The sequence below is a fragment of the Panthera tigris genome, chromosome A1 (assembly GCF_018350195.1).
Source record: "Panthera tigris isolate Pti1 chromosome A1, P.tigris_Pti1_mat1.1, whole genome shotgun sequence".
Taxonomy (NCBI): domain Eukaryota; kingdom Metazoa; phylum Chordata; class Mammalia; order Carnivora; family Felidae; genus Panthera; species Panthera tigris.
In genome coordinates, this window is record NC_056660.1 from 114,943,840 (window position 1) to 114,967,593 (window position 23,754).

Consider the following 23,754-nt stretch of genomic DNA (forward strand, 5'->3'; position numbering starts at 1 on the left):
TCTCTCTGTCCCTCCCCCACTCATACACTGTCTCTGTCTCTCTTCCTCAAATATAAACAAGCATTAAAATTTTTTTAAAAAGTCACTTCTGTATTCTATTGGTCAAAGCTGTTTCTATTTACAGTGCCCTTCCAAATTCAGATAGAGGTGAAATTGATTTCATTATTATAAGAAGAGTGGCAAAGAATTTGTGGCCATCTTTGATAGCAAGCATATATATACACACACACACATTTATATATATATGCGTGTGTGTATATATGAATGTACACACATTCATATTCACATATGTGTATATATATGAGTATGTGCATACACATAAATGTTTCTTAATAGAAAATCCTTAGAATACACAAGAAATGGTTGATAGGTGGATTGCCTTTATGTTAGGGGAACAAGTTGGGGAAAACTGTTCTCTGAAACTTATTACATGTATACCTATTCAAAAATTCCTTCTTAAACCCCCTCTTGCTGCCCCTCCAAGTAGACTACAGCTCTGCTGAAGGCAGTACCATATAATGCTCAGAAGCTCTGGGTTTGGACTTATATAGAACTGGGTTCAAATCCTGCTTTTTGTTGCTATTTAGCTGCATCATGTGCAAGTTTTTTAATCTTAGTAAAACAAGAATAAGGGTCCCTTACTCTCAAAATTATGGTAATTATAAGGTATTAATAAGCTGCTTAGTGATTATGTGGCATCAAAATGTATGTCCTCAGTATGTCTCCTAGTCAAAACTGAAAGGTCTTCATTATCAGCTCAAATCCAGGCTCTTTCCTGGTATTAAAGTCATGTAACATAGTTGTACCAAGCTTGTCATTTAGACCTTTCAAGGTCTTAGCAGAAATTCTTGCTTTTGCCTCATTATTTACCACACCTGGTGCACACCTCACCCACTCCCAAGTTATCCAAACCAATATAGAGCTCTTGGTCCATCTCTATTCACAGCCAGGCCTACCTTGAGGCCAGATTCCTTGTCCAATCTCCATCAGACTACGATCCTCAAAAGGTAGGCAATTTGTCATTGAATCCACATCCTTGTACTATGTCCTTCATGAAACAGGCATATGATAAGCTGAAACCTTGTATTAACTTTGGTTTCCAATGTGTTTTTGCTGGTGAGCCATTAAGCAGACCCTCAATAAATAATTACTCAATGAAAAAGTTTGATTTTTCTTTGTATGATCACCAGATGGCATTACAGCCTTATACAAAAGCATGGGTAAGTGTGTATCTTAGTGCTAACATGCATTCATGTTTCTCCATGAGGAGCAGAGCCTCTTGTTCCATCTAAGAGCTGGAAACAACAAAGGGGAGTCTTAGCCTTTGTTGGAATCAAAGGCTCACCAATTAGAAAGCAGATGTGGTTTTGAATGGAAGGAAGATACAATATTCACTGAAGAATTTGGATCCCCCAAAATTTCATTCCAGAGCTAACTAGTAGGCTTAAACATTACTTACTCAGTTGTTTATTTATACAACATACATGGAGATGTGGGATTATAGTTCCACTGTTCATGGCTATTTAAAAGTTTCTCTTGTTTGACTCTAGCCCTCAGACATAACTTAGTCACAAAATTGAAGTCACCTAACTATAATTCCCAAGTCTTCAACCAAATCTAATGAAAACTCCACACCATCTTCTCTGCCTCTTGTTAAAGACATACCTCCTTTTACCTGGATCCTTTTCTTTTAGGAGTGTCCATTATGAACTGTCCCTTGTCTAACCTCTTTTTTCAACCAAACCTTTCCTAACAACCCTTTCTGTCAACATTTCTTAAATGGTTAACTTTGTTTATTTTGAGAAAGCAAGTGTGAGTGGGAGGGGGCGGAGCCTGATTTCACAAACTGTTAGATCATGATCTGAGTGGAAATCAGGAGTCAGACACTTAATTGATTCAGCCACGCAGGCGGCTCTGTTCTGCAGTCATTTTAATTGTGCTCAAAACTCTCATAGGAAAACAAAAAATTCAACCCTGCTTTCTCCACTCTCTTCATAGCCAAACCTTTTCTGCACTGGGTAATTTCCAGCTTCCTGTTTCAATACATTAAGTACCTACAGTCTGACTTCCTCTCATTGGAAGCAAGTCCATAAAGTTAAGAATGATGTTCATGTTGCTAAATTTTTCGTTGGATGCTTTTAGTCCTAGTCTTCCCTATTGATAGCATTTCACCCTGTTGATGACTTGGTCCTTTAAGTATTTTGGCTGTTAAGGCAGTAAAATTTGTGTGCCTTCCTACTCTTCCCAAACCTTTCTGCTTTTTCCCCCCCTACCTCTGCGTTCACTTGGGTCTCCTTTGCCATGCAGCTCTACCTGGTTAGTTTCTCAAGGTCCTAAGGCCTCTTTTTTCACTAGGCTATCTCCAGCTTATCTTTCAAATATCATTGCTTCATTTATACCATTTACTCAAGTGTGCCAGTAACCCACACTTTTTCCTCCATGAGCTCAAGACCCATAAATGCCACTCCTTTAAAATTGATGCCAAACATCTTAAGCCTCCCCTCCTGGTACTCTTCCAGAGCCAGTTAATTGCACTGCTAACCATACAGTTGTCATTCATCCACGTCCCTCAACTTCCATATTCAGTCAAATTGACAAGAGTTGAGTTCTGGCCTAAACTACTCTTCAAATTTCTACTGGTCTCTGGTCTTCATCTTTGCCCTCTCCACTATCTTCACAGAGTACCCTGAATGATTTTTCAAAGATGCGAATCTGATTCAGCATACTGAAGATTTTAAAAATTCGAGGGCTGTTAATTAGTATTTATGTTCACTCATTTAACTCAGCCATCTGGTGACTGCCTGTCCCTCTGCATTTAATTTTGAAAATCCAGGGAAATGGCCCTTAACTCCAGCTTTACCTGCAATTTCTCAGTCTTAGCTCAGGATTTTCACATATGCAATTCGGGAACCTCCATCAGCCTCAGGATTGTTTTACCTTCAGTCAAATTCGAAGTGGCGGCGGCGGTATTTTCGATGGGCTGGGTTCGCTATCTTCTGCCTCGATGACTCTCCACGGAATTACTGAGATTAAAAACAACGAAAATGGTATGGGTACCCTCGCCTGGCGCTTGCTGCCACTTGTCGGCAAATACGGAGGAAAATAATCAGAATAGTAATCAGGTCTAACTAGTGACTCCTGTGACTCGCTTCTAACGCATACCCTTATTTAAATTTTGCATCATGCAGTTCAAGGGTTGGGGGAAAGCCTTTTTGGGAAATGGGACTCGAACCTGTAAACAGGTTCTCTATCCATTTCCCGCCACAGGCGGGCTACAGGATTAGAGAACAACGACCGCCATCGGCGCGAGCAGTATACGCTCACTGAGTAGGAGGAGGGGCCTGGCGCGCGCAGAAACGGGACCTGAGAGGGGGTGGGGTGGGGGAGAACTCTCTCGCGAGAGCGGGTTTGTTCTTGCAGCCGCTCCTGCCACCTCTTACCCTCGCCGTTGCTGCGGGGGATTGTGGGAGCCTCCGCGTCCCGCTCGCTAGGAGAGAGGTATCTCTCCTTTTCCCTCTCCCTTTCCTTAAGGTAGGCGTGAAGCGGGTAAGAATCGGGGTGGGGTGGCCGGGGGCTCTCCGCGTCCGCCGGGAGGAGGCAGCGACGGCGACAGGGGCCGTGGGGAGCCGGCGGCGCGCCTTTCTTGCTCGCTCCCGCTCGCCCGCTCTGCCTCCCTCCTCGCTGCGTATGTGAGCCGCCTGATCGGCGGCCGCCATGTTAGGAGCGCAGTGGCGGCGCAACCAGCCTCCTCGGGCGGCGGAGGTGAGCGGTCTCGGGGGGAGACACGCGGCCAGCCAAGGGCCCGGGGTGCGGCAGGAGAGTCGGGGGGCGCGAAGGGCAGCAGATCGACCGAGCTTCCCGCGTCCTAGGCTTGCTGTGGGCGGGGGCGGGACGACGAGTCCGTTACACGCGGACTGCAGCGCTAAGGCGAAGGGAGGAGCGCTCGAGGCCTGAGGGACTGACTGTCCACTGGGGGCCTGCCGTTTGGGGAGAATAGTTAAAGCAGAGAAGTCTTGGAATAGGGCCAGCCCCAGATAGGTGTTTGTTTTGTTTTGTTTTTCCTGTTTGCCCTTAAAAATGTGCCGCAAAATGGAGGATTTCGCAGACTCTGAAAAGCTTAGTCGTTTGAGGAGCGTTTCTTTATTCTCTTGGTTCACGGCCTTCCCTGTGCTCTTCGCCCATCGCTTCATAGCGCCCTCTAAGACTCCCCTGTCCCCCGCCCACACACATGCGCGCGGGATTTTAGCTGGACCTCAGAAACAATTCCTCCCCACCCCCATCGCGTAAAAATGGCCGAAAAATGAAACGTTAACGCTTGTTTTTCCTATTGCGTCGTGGAGAAAGCCTCCTGCAGTAGGCTGCGAGCCAAGATACTTGTTCTTGTTTAGAGAGTCACCTAATATTTCTTTACTCTTTATTAAAATATTATCAGTCTGCGTTCTTCTAGAGAGGATCGTATGTTGTGGGACCTTCCGGTTTCCAGACAAAGGGTTTGGAGTACCGTGGTGTAGGCGCATCGTTGTTCTTTTCATTGCTAGCTTTGTGCCTTGTTCGGTGTTTTACAGGGACTTTTCCCATGTGCCATGGAATAATTCTAAATGTTTTTCCTGCTCTGTGGCCCTATTCTGTGGAATATTCCTATTGGATCAGTTACAGTTTTCTAGCCAGATATTTCTAGAACGTTTATGGCGATTCCGAAATTTCTAGTCTTCAAGCGCGCTGGAATAATGTGAGAATCGTTGATTCCCAGGTCTTAGTCATGAGATTTTGTCTTGATGATGCGTTCTGTGTGGTGACTAGAGCTTGGTTTAAAATTTTTAAGAAGTCGATAAAAGACAGTTTTTTTCCAGTTAAATTGAAACAGTTGTACTCGGCGGGAAAATTTCTATTTTAGACTATTTAAATAAAGGTTGAAAATATCCTTTGGAAAAGTCAATGGCTCAGTCATATGCGCGGTCTGTCGTCATAATTTTTCAACGGTAATACTGTCAGAAATGAAAGTAGAGCTAGATTTTGTTGTTGTTGTTGTTGTTGTTACATAAACTCTGTATTCCTTCTGCACTTAACCTGAATCTTTTTGCAAAGTTGAAATTGAACACAATTGAAGTACTAAATGATTGTTGTGCTTGGTTATGTAAGATTAGGAAGAGATCTTTAGCCAGATTCTGTTTGTGGTGAAGTGCTTTAAATTTACATTTCTGCCCTTGAACTTAACATTTATGTGGTTATAACATTAACGTGTGTTTTACCCAGGGAGGAAATTTTCCCTTTATCTTCACATAACTCCCTTCTCAGCTATATGTAAGTGAAGTTGCCTTTACATAGCCTTTTCAACTAATTGGAAAGGATTTAACCACTCTTGACCTCATGACTATGTACGTTAAAGGAGTCTTTAAACATACTCATTTTATTAACACTTTTAGGGAAGCATAAAGGCTAAGTAATAATACAAGTCTGCTAATGATAGGCAAACAAATTTTAACAACTGAGGAATGTAAGTAAATCGTCTTACATGACTTCAGAAATAAAATGTAATTCAAATCTTTAATTTTATGAGAGAAGATTAAAGCTCAAGGAGGTGGTGGTAATAATAGTCAAATGGGCAGTGCTGTAGGTTTATTCTAGAACACTTGCATCTTGATTGGATACGTGATTCAGACTCACCTTATAATAAATAGGCTTGAAAATGGAAGGGCTACAAATGTCCATTGATGGATGAATGGATAAAGATGTGTGTGTGTGTGTGTGTGTGTGTGTGTGTGTGTGTGTGTGTGTGTGTGTGTAAAAATACACACACACATATACACAATGGAGTATTACTTAGCAATCAAAAAGAATGAAATCTTGCCATTCGCATCTATGTGAATGAAACTAGAGGGTATTAGGCTAAGCGAAATTAGACAAATACATGACTTCACTCGTATGAGGACTTTAAGATACAAAACAGGTAAGATACAAAACAGATGAACATAAGGGAAGGGAAGCAAAAATAATATAAAAGGGAAGGGGACAAAAACATAAAGACTCTTAAATATGGAGAACAAACAGAGGATTACTGGAGGGGATAGGAGGGGGGCTAAATTGGTAAGGGGCATTAAAGAATCTACTCCTGAAATCATTGTTGCACTACATGCTAACTTGGATGTAAATTTAAAAAATTAAGAAAAACTAAAAATAATTAAACATAAACTTAAAAAAGTGGAAGGGCTATACTTACAGGAATTTATTCTAAGAGAATAGTATGTAAAAGATTTGTGCACATAAAGATCGCCTCAGTGACTGTCGGTTAAGCGTTTTACTTCGGCTCAGGTCGTGGTCTTGTGGTTCGTGAGTTCGAGCCCCGTATTGGGCTCTATGCTGACCTGCTTGAGATTCTGTGTCTCCCTCTCTTATCTGACCCTCCTCCCCTTGCTCACTCTCTTTCTCAAAAATAAACAAAAAAATTTTTTAAAGATTTGTGCACATAAATGTTAATCTACGCTATTAAGCTTACTAAAACTCTGAAAGATTCAACGCTTAGAGATCTGCTAATTACAATGTGGCCATCAGATGGAAATCTATATAGTTTTTTAAAAGAATGTTTTAGCAAGAGTAATCATGGGAAAATGAATATAATATTACTTGGAAAGAAAATAAAATTTTTGGTGGTCCCAAAAATACTTTTTTTTGGTTGTTTCTTAAAGGAATTTAGGAATAAACATAAAAATAGAGACGTACCAAAATGTGTGAGTTCTGGATGTTGGTGTTAGCTTTATGGGTGATTTATATTTCCTTCAATTTGTTTTTCTGAAATTTCCACAAGAAATTACACATATTTTTATATGGGGAGGGTGGTGAAACTTTTTTTTTGTACATGGTAGACTGCTTAAAAGACCAGTACTTTGTGTTTTGTTTTTTTAGGACCTCGTGTATTTTTGAGGGGAATTAAGATAAAAGTGAGCCAGCTTCTTGAAGTCTGAAGTGCAGAGTATTCAAAAGTGACAAAAAGTAGTGTTTATTCTGTAACATACTCTGGTTATTATGTGTAGACAAATGGAGGAATCTTAAGGCATCCTTATGTAAGAATATTGAATTTCCCTCTATAGAAACTAATGGTAATTAGGTTACAATGTGAAGTGCAGCCATTAAACTATTTTAAGAATGATCAAAACCAAAGAATTGGGTAATGGTTTCTTAGATATTACTCTTAGTACATCTTTCAGTTAAAGATACTTTTTAAAAATACGTATATACTTTTTTTTAAATGCATACTTTTTTTTAGAGTTGCATTAAAACTGTCCTGCACTTGGGGCAACAGGTTCTGAGTGGACTTGACTTTGGAATGGACAGTACTGAGTTTGTTGAGGGTGGAGTGGAAGGGTTGTAGACAGTACAGGTTTGCAAGTTTCTTCATACATATATATATACACACACACATACACACATGGTTATTCCACGGATAACGCTGCAAAGAAACAAAGCTCTGTAATTTATAATTCTTACCTATATATCGGGCCTTCTTGTTGGATCATTAAAATTAAGAGTTCTGAAATTTGTGATTTAAAAATAAAAGTTTACACGTAGAAAATCTTAGTGGATCATTAAAACTAGAACAGAGAGAAAAGCCAATGGTTTGAGAGAATTGTAGGGATGTGGCCTTTAAAAGATATTTATAAGTGGTTTTTAAAGTTCTCTAGTTTTTGACTCACTGTAGCATGTATCTATTATAAGCATAAATATAAACTTATAGTACAATAGGAGTTGTATGATAAACTGCTATGTTATCTTTCCTGGCTTAAATATAATTACTGTGGCAGATCTAAGTAGATGGAGTGCCTTTGATGTGATGCAGCTTCCTTATTTGCAGCTGTCTATCTTTGATGTTCTGTGCATATATAAGGCTCAAGACTTGGAAATTAAAATTTATATGAAGTAGCAATGAAATCTTAAGTTTAATTTTTTTTAATTTAATTAAATTTTTTGTTTTAGGGGCACCTGAGTGTCCCTTAAGCGTCCAACTTCTCAGGTCATGATCTCCTAGTACGTGGGTTCGAGTGCAACATCGGGCTCTCTGCTGTCAACGTGGCAGCCCGCTTTAGATCCTGTCTCCCTCTCTCTCTATGCCCCTCAAAAGTAAACATTAAAAAAAATTAAAATTGTTTTAATTTAAAGAGGAGGACTGAGGCTTTTCAGTAAGGTTATGGCAGGAGAGGTGTAAGGCCTTCGTTTTGAAGGATGACAGGATAATTTAAAGGTAGATTGGCATTGGAGAATGAAGGAGGAAGAGGAGGTTTAATTTGTTCACTTCCTCTAGCATCTGGTTCTTTTCTTCAGTGTTGTTTAGGTGACTACCAGTCTTTAAATCTGGTGTCATTTAAAGTTAACATCTGATTCGGTAGCAAAATTCAAACATTAATTCAAATCCAGCTTTGAGTAGGAATGAATGAGACACTAAAGTTGATGTATGAAATGGGGAGTACAGTGTATGTGAAAGGTTTATAAGCTCTTTATTGTCTTTGGGTCAGTCCTTTTGCATCTGAAGTTTTTCTCATTGGTTGTTAGGATCAGATGATGTTACATCAAAGTAGATGATTATTATGGTGCTAACCATGTGTCAGAAACCATTCTAAGTGTTTTATGTGGACTAATTTATTAAATGTTTACAGCCTTGTGAAATGGGTATTGTTTTCATTCCCATATTACGAATGAAAGCAAAACAAATGTTAAGTGACTTGTTCAAAGTCAACTATTTTGTAGTAGGACTTGCATTCAAATCAAGGTATTTGGGCTCCAAAAATCTCAGTATATACCAAATCAAAGAGTTGAACAAATGTTTGTGGAAACCAAGAAAATAGAACATAAAGAGTGGAAGGAAAAATCTTAAGAGTGCGCAATGGCAGCTTGAAAAAAACCACTCATTTTGCTTTCTCTTTTTCTTTAAGTTTGTTTATTTTGAGAGTACAAGCCAGGAAGGGGCACAGAGAGAGAGTCCCAAGCAGGCCCTTCGATGTCAGTACTGAGCCTTACGTGGTAGGTCGGTCTCGGGAACTGTAAGATATGACCTGTGCTGAAATCAAGAGTTGACGCTTAACCAACTGAACCACCCAGGGGCCCCTCATTTTGCATTTAAGTAGAGAAGTAATCTGAGCTAGTGTCAAAATCAAATTGAATCCAAAATGGTAGGTAAATGGAATAACTTTCTATCCTGTATTGCTTTAATCTGAAAATGTTTAGTGTGTGATTGAAAGTTGCTAAGAAAAAATTTGAAGTCTAGGAAGAAGAAAAATATTCTAACCCTGATTAGGAATCCCTCCTGATTAACATGTTTTCTATTTTAGCAGCTGAAGGCACTTTGCAACAAACACTTTTATCATTAGCCTAAGGATCAAGAAGTGGGCTAGAAGTTGAATCCAGGTCTGTAAAATGGATTAAGAATGATAATCATAAAGGATCTTTAAAAGGTTAATACTGGTTTTCCAACCTTCTCAGCACTACATTTTATAATGTTTTGTTTTTCCCCTGTTGCATGAGGCACATGCTGCTTTACCCAAAATGAAATGAATAGAGCTATTACTTTATTTCCTAAGAATTTTACTATTCATTTTATTTTTTAAAAACCTTTAAAAAGTTACTCAAAGGTAAGCCATACTAAAGTGAGATTGTGGCACTGAAGAGCCACAGATTAAAGTATAAGGTTTTAAGTGGTTTTAAGCTCTCTATATAAAAGATTGAATGGTTCCTCAGATACTAAAATATATTACTATATATATATTAATTTTAAGTATGTTCTACACCCAGTGTCAGGTTTGAACTCATGACTGTGCCATCAAGAATTCCATGCACTACTGACTGGGGCGGCCGGGTGCCCCTAAAATCCATTTATTTATTTTTATGGTTTGTTTATTTTGAGAGAGGGGGGAAAAACATGAGTCAGGTAGGGGCAGAGACAAGGACAGGAAGAGAATCTCAAACGGGCTCCCCGCTGTCAGCTTGGAGCTTGATATGAGGCTGGAACTCATGAACCATGAGATCATGACCTGAGCCAAAATCAGACACTTAACTGACTGAGCCACCCAGGTGCCCCCATTTTTTAAAAATCAAACCCTTAAATGAAATACAAGTTAGAAAATTTATTAAGAAAGTATATAGAGATGTGAACTAACATTAAAATGAAAATTTACTAACTTTGAAATGGAAACTGTTAGTGAATTATAAGGCCATTATAAAATTAATAACGTGAGAAACTTCTAAATATGGAATCATTAACCTAACTCTATACTATAATTGGAAATGAGTCAGGTGCTTGGTTTAAAAATTCTGACCACAGGAATCCATGCTTCTGTGTGATTGATGACAAAAATTAAGCAGCTGTCTTTCCAAATAATGCTTCTTTGAAATTACTAATAGTGAACTATCCCTGCCATCTATCTATTGGTGACATGATTAGGATATTTTTGCTGTGTTGGTGGTGTTGGTTGCTAGCTTAAACGTTATTTGGTGTATTTCACATGAATAATTTAACAAATCACAAGGGTGTTTCCTTCCATAGAAGAAAATTTCTTACATCCCTTTCGTGTTTTTAATTCAGAAGGGGAAAAATACTACAAGAAGGTACAGTTTTCTAGCTGTTGCTTATAAGTTTTTATAGGATTAAAGGTTTAAAATAATGCCAATATAAAGGTTTTCTTTTCCTGAGTATTTCTACAAACTTTTAGGATTATACATGTGTTAAAATTAGTTGTTTTTAAGAAGTGATTATTGCACAGAATTGAGAATATAGCTAAACTTCCATATGGTAGTAGTTAGATATCTTTAAAAGAGCATTTAAAATTTTTGAATTTAGAAGCTGAAGGCTTTTTTCTATGTTTTAAAGAACTGAAGACCCCTTATGCTCATTTTAGTAACCCTGCAAAATAACCCTCTGAATGAATAATAGGACTAATAAGAAATTGTTATTTTACTTAGGAAATCTAGATGTGGAACAACCATTTGCTTCCCTTCACCCTGAACTAAAGTAAATCTAATGAAGATGGTTATTCATTGAAGGGGGACAGTTGAATTTTACTAACTGAAACTTCTTAACCATACATACAGCTCTTTGTTCAGATGTTGAACATGAAGTTAACATTTTTAGTAACATTTACACTTAGATCATGAACTAGGTTTAAACATTCTAGCTTAATTATTTAAATTATTGATTATTTTATTTAAATCAGGTTTCCTGATTTTAGGGTAGAGGTACTGCCCTTTTTTGGGAGTGAAAGGTTTTTTGCATTGATGGGCATTGAGATTTTAAATGGACATACTGGATTTTGACATCACATTCTAGATTAGTTATCTCAAACTACTTTGAACTTTATTAACCTTTACTGTAGCATACTATGAAAAGGTCATTTTGTAATTATGGGGAAAAGACATAACAGTACAATAAGCTAACCTTTTAAAAAAAACTTAATTTAGTAAACATCTCAGTGTTGTGCTGACTTTAGTAGGCAGTAGGTCTTGCTTAAATTTAAATTAGCCTTTTAAAATGAATTGTCTTTTTATTACCACTGACCACAAAGATAGTAAAGGAACTTTTTTCATAAGTGCTCTTTGAACAGTGCTGTCATGTCTGATTTCTCTCAGTTTCTTTGTTCTAATTTTAAAAAAATAAGAATTTCACTCAAAAGTCTGACTTAAGTCACTTTTCACTTATAATGTCTCATGTCCTTGTGTGGGGCTACATTTAAGTTCATACTCTGAATCTCAAAAATATTAAGGTTATTCTTACGAGATTACAAGTTGTCATGGGATTTACATTGTTTGTCTTGCTCTTTTTCTGAGTTTTTCTGACATCCATTTTCTGTTTTGTCTTAAGGTTATCTTTTACCTTCTCTTGTTTCCTTTTTGCAGATCTACCCCTTTCATACATGCTACAAAGAAAAGTAATTGAGATATTTGTAATCTAACAACCATTTCCTTAAAGTGTGATCAATTAAATTTTTACACATTCACTAATACTATTGTATAATTTCCCTAAGGGAAAGGAATAGTTCTTTAAAACAAACAAAAAAAAAACAACTGGTTTTTCTTTATTATGCAGCTTTGGCTGTAACATGTACAGCAAATTAATAGTAATGTTGATGCTTTGAAATACTGATTTTGAAAAACCCTCTAATGGTTTTGACCTTTTAAGAGAAAGTATACGTGAAAATTTAGAGGGTCCTAAATGTTTACATGGTATTTCAACTGCCATCCTGTGTGGCGTTTATCAGACATACCAAAGAAACTCATCCAAAAAAGTCTACTTACTCTTGTCTTTATTATTCTTAAAGCAGAAGTAGTTTACATTGTAGATCTCATCAAGAACTAGTTTCTTTAGTATCTTTTCTCAATTTCATCTTTCTTGGTGTGCAAAAACATCTTCTGTAATTCCAGTCACCTCTGATAGCATTTGTGTCTTTTTAACTTTGTTACATCTTTTTGTAAAATCTAAGTCTTGCCTGCAACTTTTTTTTTATACTTCCTCTACCACTGTTATGTCCAGTGTTTCCTTGCTTTATTGGGTCATTGGTGGAATTGGTCCCATAATAGACTTGTAACTATTGAATATTGCCCAGTTTTTAAGGTAATAAAGTTTAATAATATTAAACCACCATTGCTTAGGTGTATGGGTGATCAAATGTGTGAAACTTAACAGAGCAATGCTTCTTAATAGAATTATGTGGCAAACAAGAGTTAATCTCTGTATATAGTTGTGATTAGAGATAATTGTTTCATCAAGAACAATTGTTACGTACATTGTTTGATATTTAATGAGAATCATTTGTAAATGCTTTGCAAATTCCTCTGTAACAATTTCTGAGATAAAATAATGATTTAAGGAAGATAATGAAAGTAATTTCATCCAGAAACATGTCTTGGGGGATTGTATTCAGAATTTAAAATTTCCAGGTGATTGAGCTGTTCTTGTGAAAAGTTAACAAATCTATATAAGCACAATATCATTTTCATTTTTATCTGTTTTGAGCTCTGGAGGTTCTGTAGCCCTGAATATTAAATGAGCTTTGATGGATGCTAACTTAGGGGGGAATTTCACTTCTTTAAATCACCTGTACTTCCTGTACCTGGGTTTTTTCTTGGGAGTTCTCCTATTTCTACATTGACCATACTTAGTTCTCCTTACTTTTTTAAGATTAGAAATGAAATATGCACTGCCTGATATAGGATGGACATTAAGGAAGGCAGTTAGTTATATGGCTTAAATTTGTGCAGAAATCCTTAAAGTAGGAAGTCACTTATTTTCCTTCACATCTGTCTTTACCTCAGATTGATTTTGCTGCATAAAAGTCTCAACTATTATGTTTGGTCTTAGATCTTATACTAGGTACTTGACACCTAAGCTTCATTTACTTGTGATTTTACTTGGTTCTTTCTGATAGTAATAAATAGGTCTCATTTTCTAAAGCAGAATACAACTGATTCATCTTTGACTTGTGGACCTTGGTTTTTTGTTTTTTAGTCTTTTCCTGAAACTTAAAACATCATACTATAGGGTGTATTTTTATTCTTCCAAAAGAAGAGACCCATCTATATTTTTATTTGAAATTTTGATGTGCTCAGACATCTAATCCTTCAATTGAAATGTTTTTAAATTCAGTATGAAATTCCCTTTAATAAACTTTAGCATGAAAGACTACTTTTTAAATATCTATATGCAGGCTCTGCATACATCTGGAATCTGTTTAAGATATGTAATAAATTCCTTGTAAGTTTGAGATCTTAAATGTTTTTTTTTTAATCAACATGATGCATAAGTTTTTTTTCTAAAAAAAACAGCATCTACTTAAAGGGATTTATGACTAAAACTGCTTATTTTTCTACAGAGTTGTCTGCTGGTTCTCAGCTTGAAGAAGATTCTACAGTCCTTATTGATCCTTTTTCTTGGCGTTACCATTTTTTGAAGCAAAGTTAACCTAGTTTGCTAGTTTGAGCTTTCTTTTTGGCCATCTTTAAAAAAAAATTTTTAAGTCTATAAACTAGACAAGAGATAGTTCTACAATGTCCAAGTCATTCCAGCAGTCATCTCTCGGTAGGGACTCACAGGGTCATGGGCGTGACCTGTCTGCAGCAGGAATAGGCCTTCTTGCTGCTGCTACCCAGTCTTTAAGTATGCCAGCATCTCTTGGAAGGATGAACCAGGGTACTGCACGCCTTGCTAGTTTAATGAATCTTGGAATGAGTTCTTCATTGAATCAACAAGGAGCTCATAGTGCACTGTCTTCTGCTAGTACTTCTTCCCATAATTTGCAGTCTATATTTAACATTGGAAGTAGAGGTCCACTCCCTTTGTCTTCTCAACACCGTGGAGATGCAGACCAGGCCAGTAACATTTTGGCCAGCTTTGGTCTGTCTGCTAGAGACTTAGATGAACTGAGTCGTTATCCAGAGGACAAGATTACTCCTGAGAATTTGCCCCAAATCCTTCTACAGCTTAAAAGGAGGAGAACTGAAGAAGGCCCTACATTGAGTTATGGTAGAGATGGCAGATCTGCTACACGGGAACCACCATACAGAGTACCTAGGGATGATTGGGAAGAAAAAAGGCACTTTAGAAGAGATAGTTTTGATGATCGTGGTCCTAGTCTCAACCCAGTGCTTGATTATGACCATGGAAGTCGTTCTCAAGAATCTGGTTATTATGACAGAATGGATTATGAAGATGACAGATTAAGAGATGGAGAAAGGTGTAGGGATGATTCTTTTTTTGGTGAGACCTCGCATAACTATCATAAATTTGACAGTGAGTATGAGAGAATGGGACGTGGTCCTGGCCCCTTACAAGAGAGATCTCTCTTTGAGAAAAAGAGGGGCGCTCCTCCAAGTAGCAATATTGAAGACTTCCATGGACTCTTACCGAAGGGTTATCCCCATCTGTGCTCTATATGTGATTTGCCAGTTCATTCTAATAAGGTGAGTTAATGCAACAGATACTTCTAATTTCTTTTACATTGTAGTGCCTATTCTGTATTTACCTATATCTTTTACTCTAATTCTGTAGTCTGGTGACACTGAGTTGATCGAGAATTTTTATACTTTTGAGAACACTTTATTTGGAAAGTAATTGTTTTTGAGCATTAAACCAGGGCTTTACATTAATACAATCTGCCTAGATAACTTCTGGCCACAAAGCTGTCATCCACTGGAATTATCTTGTTGGTTTTTGGCATCAATATGTTCTTCTTAATCATATATTTAAGCAGGTTTTTTGTCTGCTTTGTTGAATTGTTTTAAGTATTTTTATTTTTTTTGCAGTCAATGTGCTCTGCCATTCAGGATGCTAGATTTCAGCTCTCCATCTGTCTTGATTGCTGATTTGTATGTAGTAAAGATGTATTCTTGAACAATTCTCTTTTTTTCCTTATCTGTGGCTACAGGGAAAGAGTTAATGTAGAGCCCTGGTGTTTGTTTCAGTATGTTTCATATTTTAGATTAGTTCATTCTTCTTTTTTAATTTCCCTTTAACCCAAACTCTCATACTATGACTGAAATTTTTCATCATTTTTTTTCTCCTTTTCCACAACTTTCTTAAACATGCTTCAAAACTCACTTTTTATTATCCCATGTTGCATCTGTCCCTTTAGAGACTTGGAAAAATCAACTACTGCAGTATCCTGCTCTATGTTCCTCATAAGCATATTCTTTTTCTGACTAGGCTTAGACTTCTGGTTTAGTCATTTGAGCAATAAAAAAATATATATATGTATATATATATATATCTAATTCTCCTTTGCTTTAATTATCACATCCAGCAAAATGGGAGCTTTTTCAAAATGCCCTTTTAAATATGTTGTCCTTTCTCTTTGAATGTTTTCAATATTCCTCATTCTCACCGAGGTTTTTTTTTTTCCGATATACAGTGCAGTTGACTTAAAAGTCAACAATTTAGCACTCCACTAGCTTGATCTATGATCTCTGACCGTCCATATTTCCTGATGTGCTGTATGGTTACTCTGCTTCACATGTTGCTACCATGAAATTGATTTGATGATTACGATGACAGGGTTTTTTCTTTACAGTAACATCTGGAAGGGTCATTTCCTTCTCATATGTATCCCTTTAAAATGCATTTTTTAGTGACTTGATTTTTGAGTAAACTAAATCACAGATCATGAGTGATTTTGTTTTTAATATTCTATTTAAAAGTGTTACCAGTCATTCCCTTTTCTGTATTTGGATCTCAGTATTTTTGCCTCAGATAATTAAGAGACTTACTATATTTGAATTTACAGAGTACTTTAAAAAATATCTTTAAGAAGTTAATTCTTAGGTAAATGTATGTATTTCTATAATACAGAAGTCTTTCCTATTAATGTATAAAGTACAACACAAAGAACATTTTAGTCTGCAAATAAAATAAATTAACATCGAATGCTAAATTTAAATTCATAGATTAATTTTCATTGAAGACCTAGAACCCCTTCAAAAAAAGTTAGGAAATTTATTTGATAGGTGTCTTTAGTGTTGTGTTGTTGCAAATACGTTGAATAAAGTTTTCACCCTGGTGGGAGTTGATTTAATGAAATGGTCCACAAAACTTTGGTGACTCCGTTTTTTCTGTTACTTGTTGCCTTTTGCAGAAATAGCAATATGATCATTGTTCTCAGATAGGATCTCTAAATTCCAAGGAAAATAGCTAGTTACAGTGTCTCAAATGACAGTGATTATAAAGGACTTAAAATCTTAGCTAATGGAGTCATCATACATCAAGAGCTGTTTCTGGAGATCTCCTTATTCTGACTTTGAGCAGTAATTTGCCTTTGTTGCTTGCACATAGAAAAAACAGTAAAGTGACACAAATGCACTACAAGAAACTACAAGAGGGCTTTAATGAGAGAAAAGTTTCTGTTACTATATGTGATTATTCTTTTCTCCAAATTTTGCTGCTTTTTAGTTACTGAACAATATTATTAACAAATAACTATAGTTAAATGGATCTAAATTAACAAAAGAACATCTTGAAAATATCTGATGAAACTTTGGATTCAAGAGTAAGATACCCTAACTAGTGCAAGAGGTATTTTTAATTTGTAAAAATGCTTAGGCCCTAGCTAGTTTTGGTATTCTGTCACAATATTGGGAACATTTAAGAATTACTTGAGGCTCTTTGATTGATTGATTGATTTACAAAATTTGTATTTGTAAATTGAACCAATTTTAAGAATTTTAAGCATTTGGGTTCTCTTAATGTATTCTAGTTTCCTTAACATAGCTGATGTTTTCTGGGTATCTGCATTATTGAAAAAATTACTTGCCTTTAGTTGTGGTCCTTTCTCATTTCGATGACTTGAGAGAAAATTCCTGTGGTGAAAGTAGATAATGAAAATTTTTTAACATTTCATCCTGCTCTCTGGTATTGCTGCATAACTTGGAAAATCTGTTCTTTTCACTTAGTGGTAATAGTAAATAGCTTACATGATCAAAACTTCATCTTACTGTGTGAAATAAACTTTTAGGTTTAAAACTTGATCTAATTTGTCATCATTTGATATTTTAAATGACTTTCAGTGATGGTGTTGCTTTTATTTCTTTCTAGGTCAGTTTAGAATGTCAAGTAGCTTTTCTACACAACCTCAAAGTTCCCTCATATTCCTTTCACTTAAAGAAAAGTACCCATTACAGCCTTTTCACTGTCTTGTCACTTGAGTTCACATTTTTCCTTTTAGTATTATTCTAGAAGCCCTTAAATTATTCTTTATTCTGCCATTCCAGAAGTGCTTCTCCAAATTATCCTTTCTTTGTATAATTTAGTTATCTCAAAGACATCAAGGCAAGTATAGTTTTCCTACAGAACTTCTGCATTCAAAAAGGGTATCCTTTTTCTTTATTAATCTGATGTGAAAATTACCTCAATGTAGAATCCAAGGATACAGGTTTTTTTAAAAACAATTTCGCCTCTTAACCCTCACCTTAAACCAAAGATGGGGTGGCATAGTGCAGGTTAGGAATGGGTGGGTTTGGGAGGTACCTAAGGCTTCTTTGATCTTGGCCTGCCTTCTAGTACTTTGAAAGACCAACCACAATTTACCATAAATTTGAACCTTTAAAGAGCATAGACGATTCGATATAAATAGTTTTCTGTTCAACTGCATACCCTTTCCATCTCCTGAGAATTAGAAGTGTGCCTAATACGGTAACTATTACTCCTCTCCCAGTACACTATTTCTCAAGGACATTTTAAATAAAATCTGAATATTTTTAGTCCAGAAAATTCTAAGTTATTTGTTTAATCCCTCTTCTGAATTGGGTGAACTTTACTTACGGTGCCTCTTGCTTCCAGCCATTTTTAAAGTGTCCTCCAATAAGTCAGTAGTCTGTTGTTTTGCAAGTACAAATTTTTTATATCCCAAATAACTGGTGGTGGAGCCAGCTGGAGAGATTTCTTCAAGTTCCTTAGCTATTAGTCATGATTTTTAAGAAACAATCTAGCTTGTAGAGATAGTGTCCATACTTGTTTCATGGGATTTTAGTTAATGCTATTAGGGAAGAGGAAGTATGTAGACAGTTGTAATAGACATTTTTTTTTTTTTTTAAAGAAATACCATTCTGAAGCTTTCCAAGATCGTATGTCTTGTAATTTTGTTTCTTGTTTTAGTTCAGCTCTAAGTGATACCCCCTTTTAAAAACATTGCCTGTGTTTTTATGTTCCAAATGTAATGTGTTAGGTAGTGTGGATATTACAAAAATTGCCTCACTTTGTGGGAATTTATGAAACAATACTTATAAAGCAGGAATTCTAAAATAAGATAGGTTTTAGTACACTTTTTTCTTTTTTGAGCACTTCTTATGTGCCTGGCAATGTTCTGATAAGCAGTTTACTTTTATTAATTTACTCATTTTTCACAAAATTCTAAAAGAATATTGAATCCTAGCAAATTTCAATAACATGTACCAAGGATTCAGATCTACTAAGTGACACCTTGATAATGGACCCTAGGCAGTCTGGCGTCAGAGTCTACTTCTCTTAACTCTCCTTGTCTAAAATGTTGATCATTTATATGTGGATTTATAACTAAAGAAAGTTTATTTGCTTAAAATAGGAAAAAAGTTAATCCCTTAAATTCAAAATTACCACAGAGGCGTACAAATACTAAAGAACATAATGTCTCCCTCTCTAAAATTTGGAAACAGACATTCCTGAAATTTGCTTCTTTACTTTTGGGAAATAAAATAGCAGCTTAGTTTTTTTTATAAACGGGGTTTTTTTTTTTTGTTTTTTTGGAAAAGCCATTCCTGTTGAATCTTACCTTTTTATGGCTGTAATACACTTGGAAAATGCCTCAAGTCTGGATTAAATGAAATATTCTATTTTTAACTAATTGTTCACATACCATTTCTAGAAAAGTAGAAGCATGGATATTTTATCATATTTAGAGTTTTATAAAGGCAGTTATATATATAATCCAGTTTGATCCACAGCAAAGATTAGACTGTCTAGCTGATGTCAAGGTCAGTTATTCTTGATCTTTATTAACTCTGTCTTTTCCCTGTCAGGTCTGTTAGTATGTTAACTAAGTTATCCAGTTTTTCCAAGAATGTGCATGGCGTATTTGAGGGCAGGATCAAGCTGCAAGGATTAAGAGAAATGGTTTTAAATTAATTAACTGTGACTAATGAATGGTCACATGTTTCTACAGCCTATGATACTGCAAATAGATTAACTTTCTAGAATTTGAATGGTTCAAATGAAAATATTTTAGCTTTATTTTTGTTAATTCTACTAATTTACTTTACTGCAGGAGTGGAGTCAACATATCAATGGAGCAAGTCACAGTCGTCGATGCCAGCTTCTTCTTGAAATGTAGGAGTTTGAAATACCTTTAAAGCATCCATACCGTGAATCAGAAACAGCCATTGATTGGTTTTGGGAATTCATCATTTGCTTGTAATATCCACATTGTTATCACTGCATAGTTGATACTGACGAGGCATTACTAATTAAAAACAAAATGTTTAGATCTGGAATCTCATTTGAAATATTAGGTGCAGTGATAGTGGTATTTTATTATTTAATACTACTTGTAGGGCAAATAAACATTGGTTCTTTTCTACAAATTGAAAGAATTTAAAATAGACTTAAAGATGGGCTTGGATTTGTACAATAGACTTAAACATTTTCAATAACCATGATACATGCTCTAAAAATACAGAGTATAAAAGGGGAAAAGTCATTAGAAATCACAAGTTAGTTGTCAAACAAAATCCTTCAAGATGTATTTTTTGCTTTTGACTTACCTTTGGTTATGATTTAAGCTGCTGGAATGGAATTGGATTCCTAAAGAATCTCCCTGCCTAAACAGCACACATAGCCATTCTTCACTAGAGTGCCAGTTTTCACATGTTAGCTCTGTTGGGTTTTCTTTTCTTTTGTAGTGCCACAGCTCACCTCTATAGTGGATACTGGTATTTAATATTGGAGAAGGAAAATCTGTGGTCGGTTCTCATTTCCCTGTAAATGCACATTTCCAATTCTCCATGCAGCGTTTTCCCTACTTACGACTTACCAAATAGATTAAAAAATTAAACTTCAACATATATTACCTACTTTTGCAATACTGAACAAGTTTATTCTTGTTCATTTGGATTAATTTGATATTTTTGGAAATATCTATGATGTTGTAAACTGTGATATTTCTAACACTTAGACTCTCATTAACTCTACTAATAAATAATCTCTTGTTTTAAAGGCCAAACAAGGCTATTTGTGAAAAGAACAGTTTTATTTTAAAGTTAATTTTCTGGTCTCTTTAAAGCTACCCCGAATGGAATCCTGACAATGATACAGGACACACAATGTAAGTTAAAATTTTTAAGCTGTTGTTTGTAAAGGAGATCATTATAAGGAATTCAGGTTAAACTTTCAAAATTTATAAACAAAAAATATTTCATGAATATCTCTATTGAATATGAGAGTTTGGTAAAAGTCACTGGGTAAAAGATTCTTTAGAAACTATATTATGCTAGTAATTTTTATTGTTATTTTTGTAGCTTTTTCCCCAGTTACTTCACATAAAAATGCCTACAAAGATTGGAATTACAATCATAAAAGGGGTGTTTTAACAATAAATCTTAATTACTTCTGATGGACCTCTTTGTCATTTTTTATATTTTATGTCTCACATTACTAGGGGTGATCCATTCATGTTGCAGCAATCAACAAACCCAGCACCAGGAATTCTGGGACCTCCACCCCCCTCATTTCATCTTGGGGGACCAGCAGTTGGACCAAGAGGAAATCTGGGTGATTATAAAATTTGTTACCTTTCCCTAAGAACTTTGACCATAAAAGTTAAATGTAGTGATTAGAGGCAAAAGAAGGCTCATTGAAATGTTACTAGAAAATAGCATCACATTAAAAGACATGGTTCTCCTGGTATTTTTGATAAACTCTGGTTTGTGTTGAAAGATGGCCAGTTTTCATATTTATTATAAGACTAAAAAAAGTAACTTTTTCTCCATAAAGGTGCTGGGAATGGAAACCTGCAAGGACCAAGACACATGCAGAAAGGCAGAGTGGTCAGTAATACAGCTTTTGATTTTACTTTATTTGCTGTTTGGGGAAATGTGATTTAACTTTTTTCCCCCCCTTGAGAGAGAGAGAGCCTGAGTGTACACATGGGGGAGGGGCAGAGGGAGAGAGAATCCTTAAGCAGGCTCCACAATCAGTGCAGAGGCTCCATATCACAACTGTGAGATCATGATCTGAGCCGAAAATCAAGAATTGGACAACCCAGCCACCAGGCACTCCTCCCCCGCCCCCCTTTTTTTTTTTTTACTTAATTTTCAAATCCTTGTGAATTGAATCTGTGTTGTAATCCTTTATTATAGGGAGACTGCTATAATTTGAAAATAATCAGCCTTTTATATGACTTTGATAAACGTTTTCATTTTCATATACCCATACTATAGAGATTACACCTTGAGTGTAACAAATTTTGCTATCCAGTTAAGCACATAGTATTCTTTTTTAAAACCAGTCCAGAGTCTGTTTTCTGAATCTTCAAGATATACTCCAGTGAATCTGATTTCCTGTGTAGTTACAAAATTCTCTAGAATGTTATGAGTTGTTTTAAATCTATTCTGGTTAGACTATGAAAGTCCTTTTGTCTTGGTTCTAAAGAGACCTCTTGACTTGATTTTTTTTTTCCTAATGGATAGGAAACCAGCCGCGTTGTTCATATCATGGATTTTCAGCGAGGGAAAAACTTGAGATATCAACTATTACAGTTGGTAGAACCATTTGGAGTCATTTCAAATCATCTGATTCTAAATAAAATTAATGAGGTATGAGTTGAAATCAGTGCCGTATTCATTACTAATATACTTCTTGAAGGTTTTTTTTATGATTTTTTTATTTGAAAAAGAGCTCCATGTATTCTTAAATCATTAACATGGAATGTGATAGAGAAAAAAGCAAATAGTTGATGTATATCAATAATATTAAATTCTAGTCCTATATTGAGTAACTTTATTAATTGTGATCCTTAAGCAGTTAAATTGTCATTACATTACTATACCAGCTATAAAAGGATGGTAATTCTTTGGGATGTTATTCCACACTTTTATCAAAATAGTGCCAAGTTATTATTTCAAATCCAGTAGACATCATAAATCACAGTTGAATAGCATGAAGGTAATAAAATCTGAGATGACCTTTAATAAAAGAGCAAATAGCAATTTTGGGATTTTTGTTCTGCTTTCAGACTCTTAAAAATGCTTCCTAATGATTAAATATATCTAGAAAGACTTGGGCGGTGTTTCTGTTTTGTTTTAGAAATACTAATTTTGTGCAATTTTAGGCATTTATTGAAATGGCAACCACAGAGGATGCTCAGGCTGCAGTGGATTATTACACAACCACACCAGCATTAGTATTTGGCAAGCCAGTGAGAGTTCACTTATCCCAGAAGTATAAAAGAATAAAGGTAATAACAATTTTTTTCCCATTTGTACCACCAACATTTGTACATCATTTTAATGTTTATTAACTAGCTATTTTAAGTTGCTACTAATAAATAGGATTATCTTAACTATCAGTAAGTATGGCATAGCTACCAACATTTGACTTGCCTTTTGTTTGTTTACCTATTGTTATTTTCTGTTTATTATTTAGAAACCTGAAGGGAAACCAGACCAGAAATTTGATCAGAAGCAAGAACTTGGGCGTGTGATACATCTCAGCAATTTACCTCATTCTGGCTATTCGGATAGTGCAGTTCTCAAGCTTGCTGAACCTTACGGAAAAATTAAAAATTATATACTGATGAGGATGAAAAGTCAGGTAATACCACAGATAAAAGGTTTTTAAGATTACTTTTCAGTAAATCTCACTTTTAGGGGTTTTTTGTTTGGTTGTTTCTTGTTTGGTTTTTTTGTTTTGTTTTCGGGTTTTTTTTGGTATATATTTTTAGTGAAGGGGGAGGTAATTAAATTCATCTCATAGATAAATTTTCTTTTTAAAAATTCAAAAAAAAAAATTTTTTTTTTAATGTTTGTTTATTTTTGAGAAAAAGAGAGGGAGAGATAGGATACGAAGCAGGTTCCAGGCTCTGAGCTGTCAGCACAGAGCCTGACACAGGGCTCAAACTCAGGAACCATGAGTTCATGACCTGAGCCGAAATTGGAAGCTCAACTGACTGAGCCACCCAGTCTCCCCTCCTAGATAAATATTCTTAGCCTAACTGATAAATGGTGATTTCTTTAAGTCCTACTAGATTTTCTTAATGTATAAAG

At 35.8% G+C, this 23,754-nt stretch overlaps 2 protein-coding genes across 7 annotated transcripts in view; one reads left to right on the top strand and one right to left on the bottom strand.

Annotated features, from left to right (window-relative positions):
• SIL1 (SIL1 nucleotide exchange factor) overlaps positions 1 to 3,307 on the bottom strand; it is a 288,393-nt gene extending 285,086 nt beyond the window's left edge. Inside the window, exon 1 of one of the 2 annotated variants that reach the window (XM_042984965.1) lies at positions 2,938 to 3,307. The gene's annotated coding sequence lies outside the window, so the exon portion shown is untranslated. Of the gene's footprint in view, positions 1 to 2,860; positions 2,904 to 2,937 lie in introns of those variants that run through there. The other variant, XM_042984974.1, reaches the window with a different exon arrangement.
• Positions 3,308 to 3,402: 95 nt separating this feature from the next.
• MATR3 (matrin 3) overlaps positions 3,403 to 23,754 on the top strand; it is a 29,035-nt gene continuing 8,683 nt past the window's right edge. Inside the window, exons 1-10 of one of the 5 annotated variants that reach the window (XM_042984907.1) lie at positions 3,403 to 3,531; positions 9,318 to 9,393; positions 13,848 to 14,934; positions 19,761 to 19,822; positions 20,775 to 20,816; positions 21,150 to 21,262; positions 21,485 to 21,537; positions 22,180 to 22,305; positions 22,821 to 22,946; positions 23,135 to 23,302. In XM_042984907.1, the coding sequence (XP_042840841.1) occupies positions 14,023 to 14,934; positions 19,761 to 19,822; positions 20,775 to 20,816; positions 21,150 to 21,262; positions 21,485 to 21,537; positions 22,180 to 22,305; positions 22,821 to 22,946; positions 23,135 to 23,302 (1,602 nt within the window). In that variant the 5' untranslated portion in view covers positions 3,403 to 3,531; positions 9,318 to 9,393; positions 13,848 to 14,022. Of the gene's footprint in view, positions 3,532 to 8,639; positions 9,159 to 9,317; positions 9,394 to 9,422; positions 9,441 to 13,847; positions 14,935 to 19,760; positions 19,823 to 20,774; positions 20,817 to 21,149; positions 21,263 to 21,484; positions 21,538 to 22,179; positions 22,306 to 22,820; positions 22,947 to 23,134; positions 23,303 to 23,754 lie in introns of those variants that run through there. The other 4 variants (XM_042984915.1, XM_042984900.1, XM_042984925.1 and 1 more) reach the window with 4 other exon arrangements.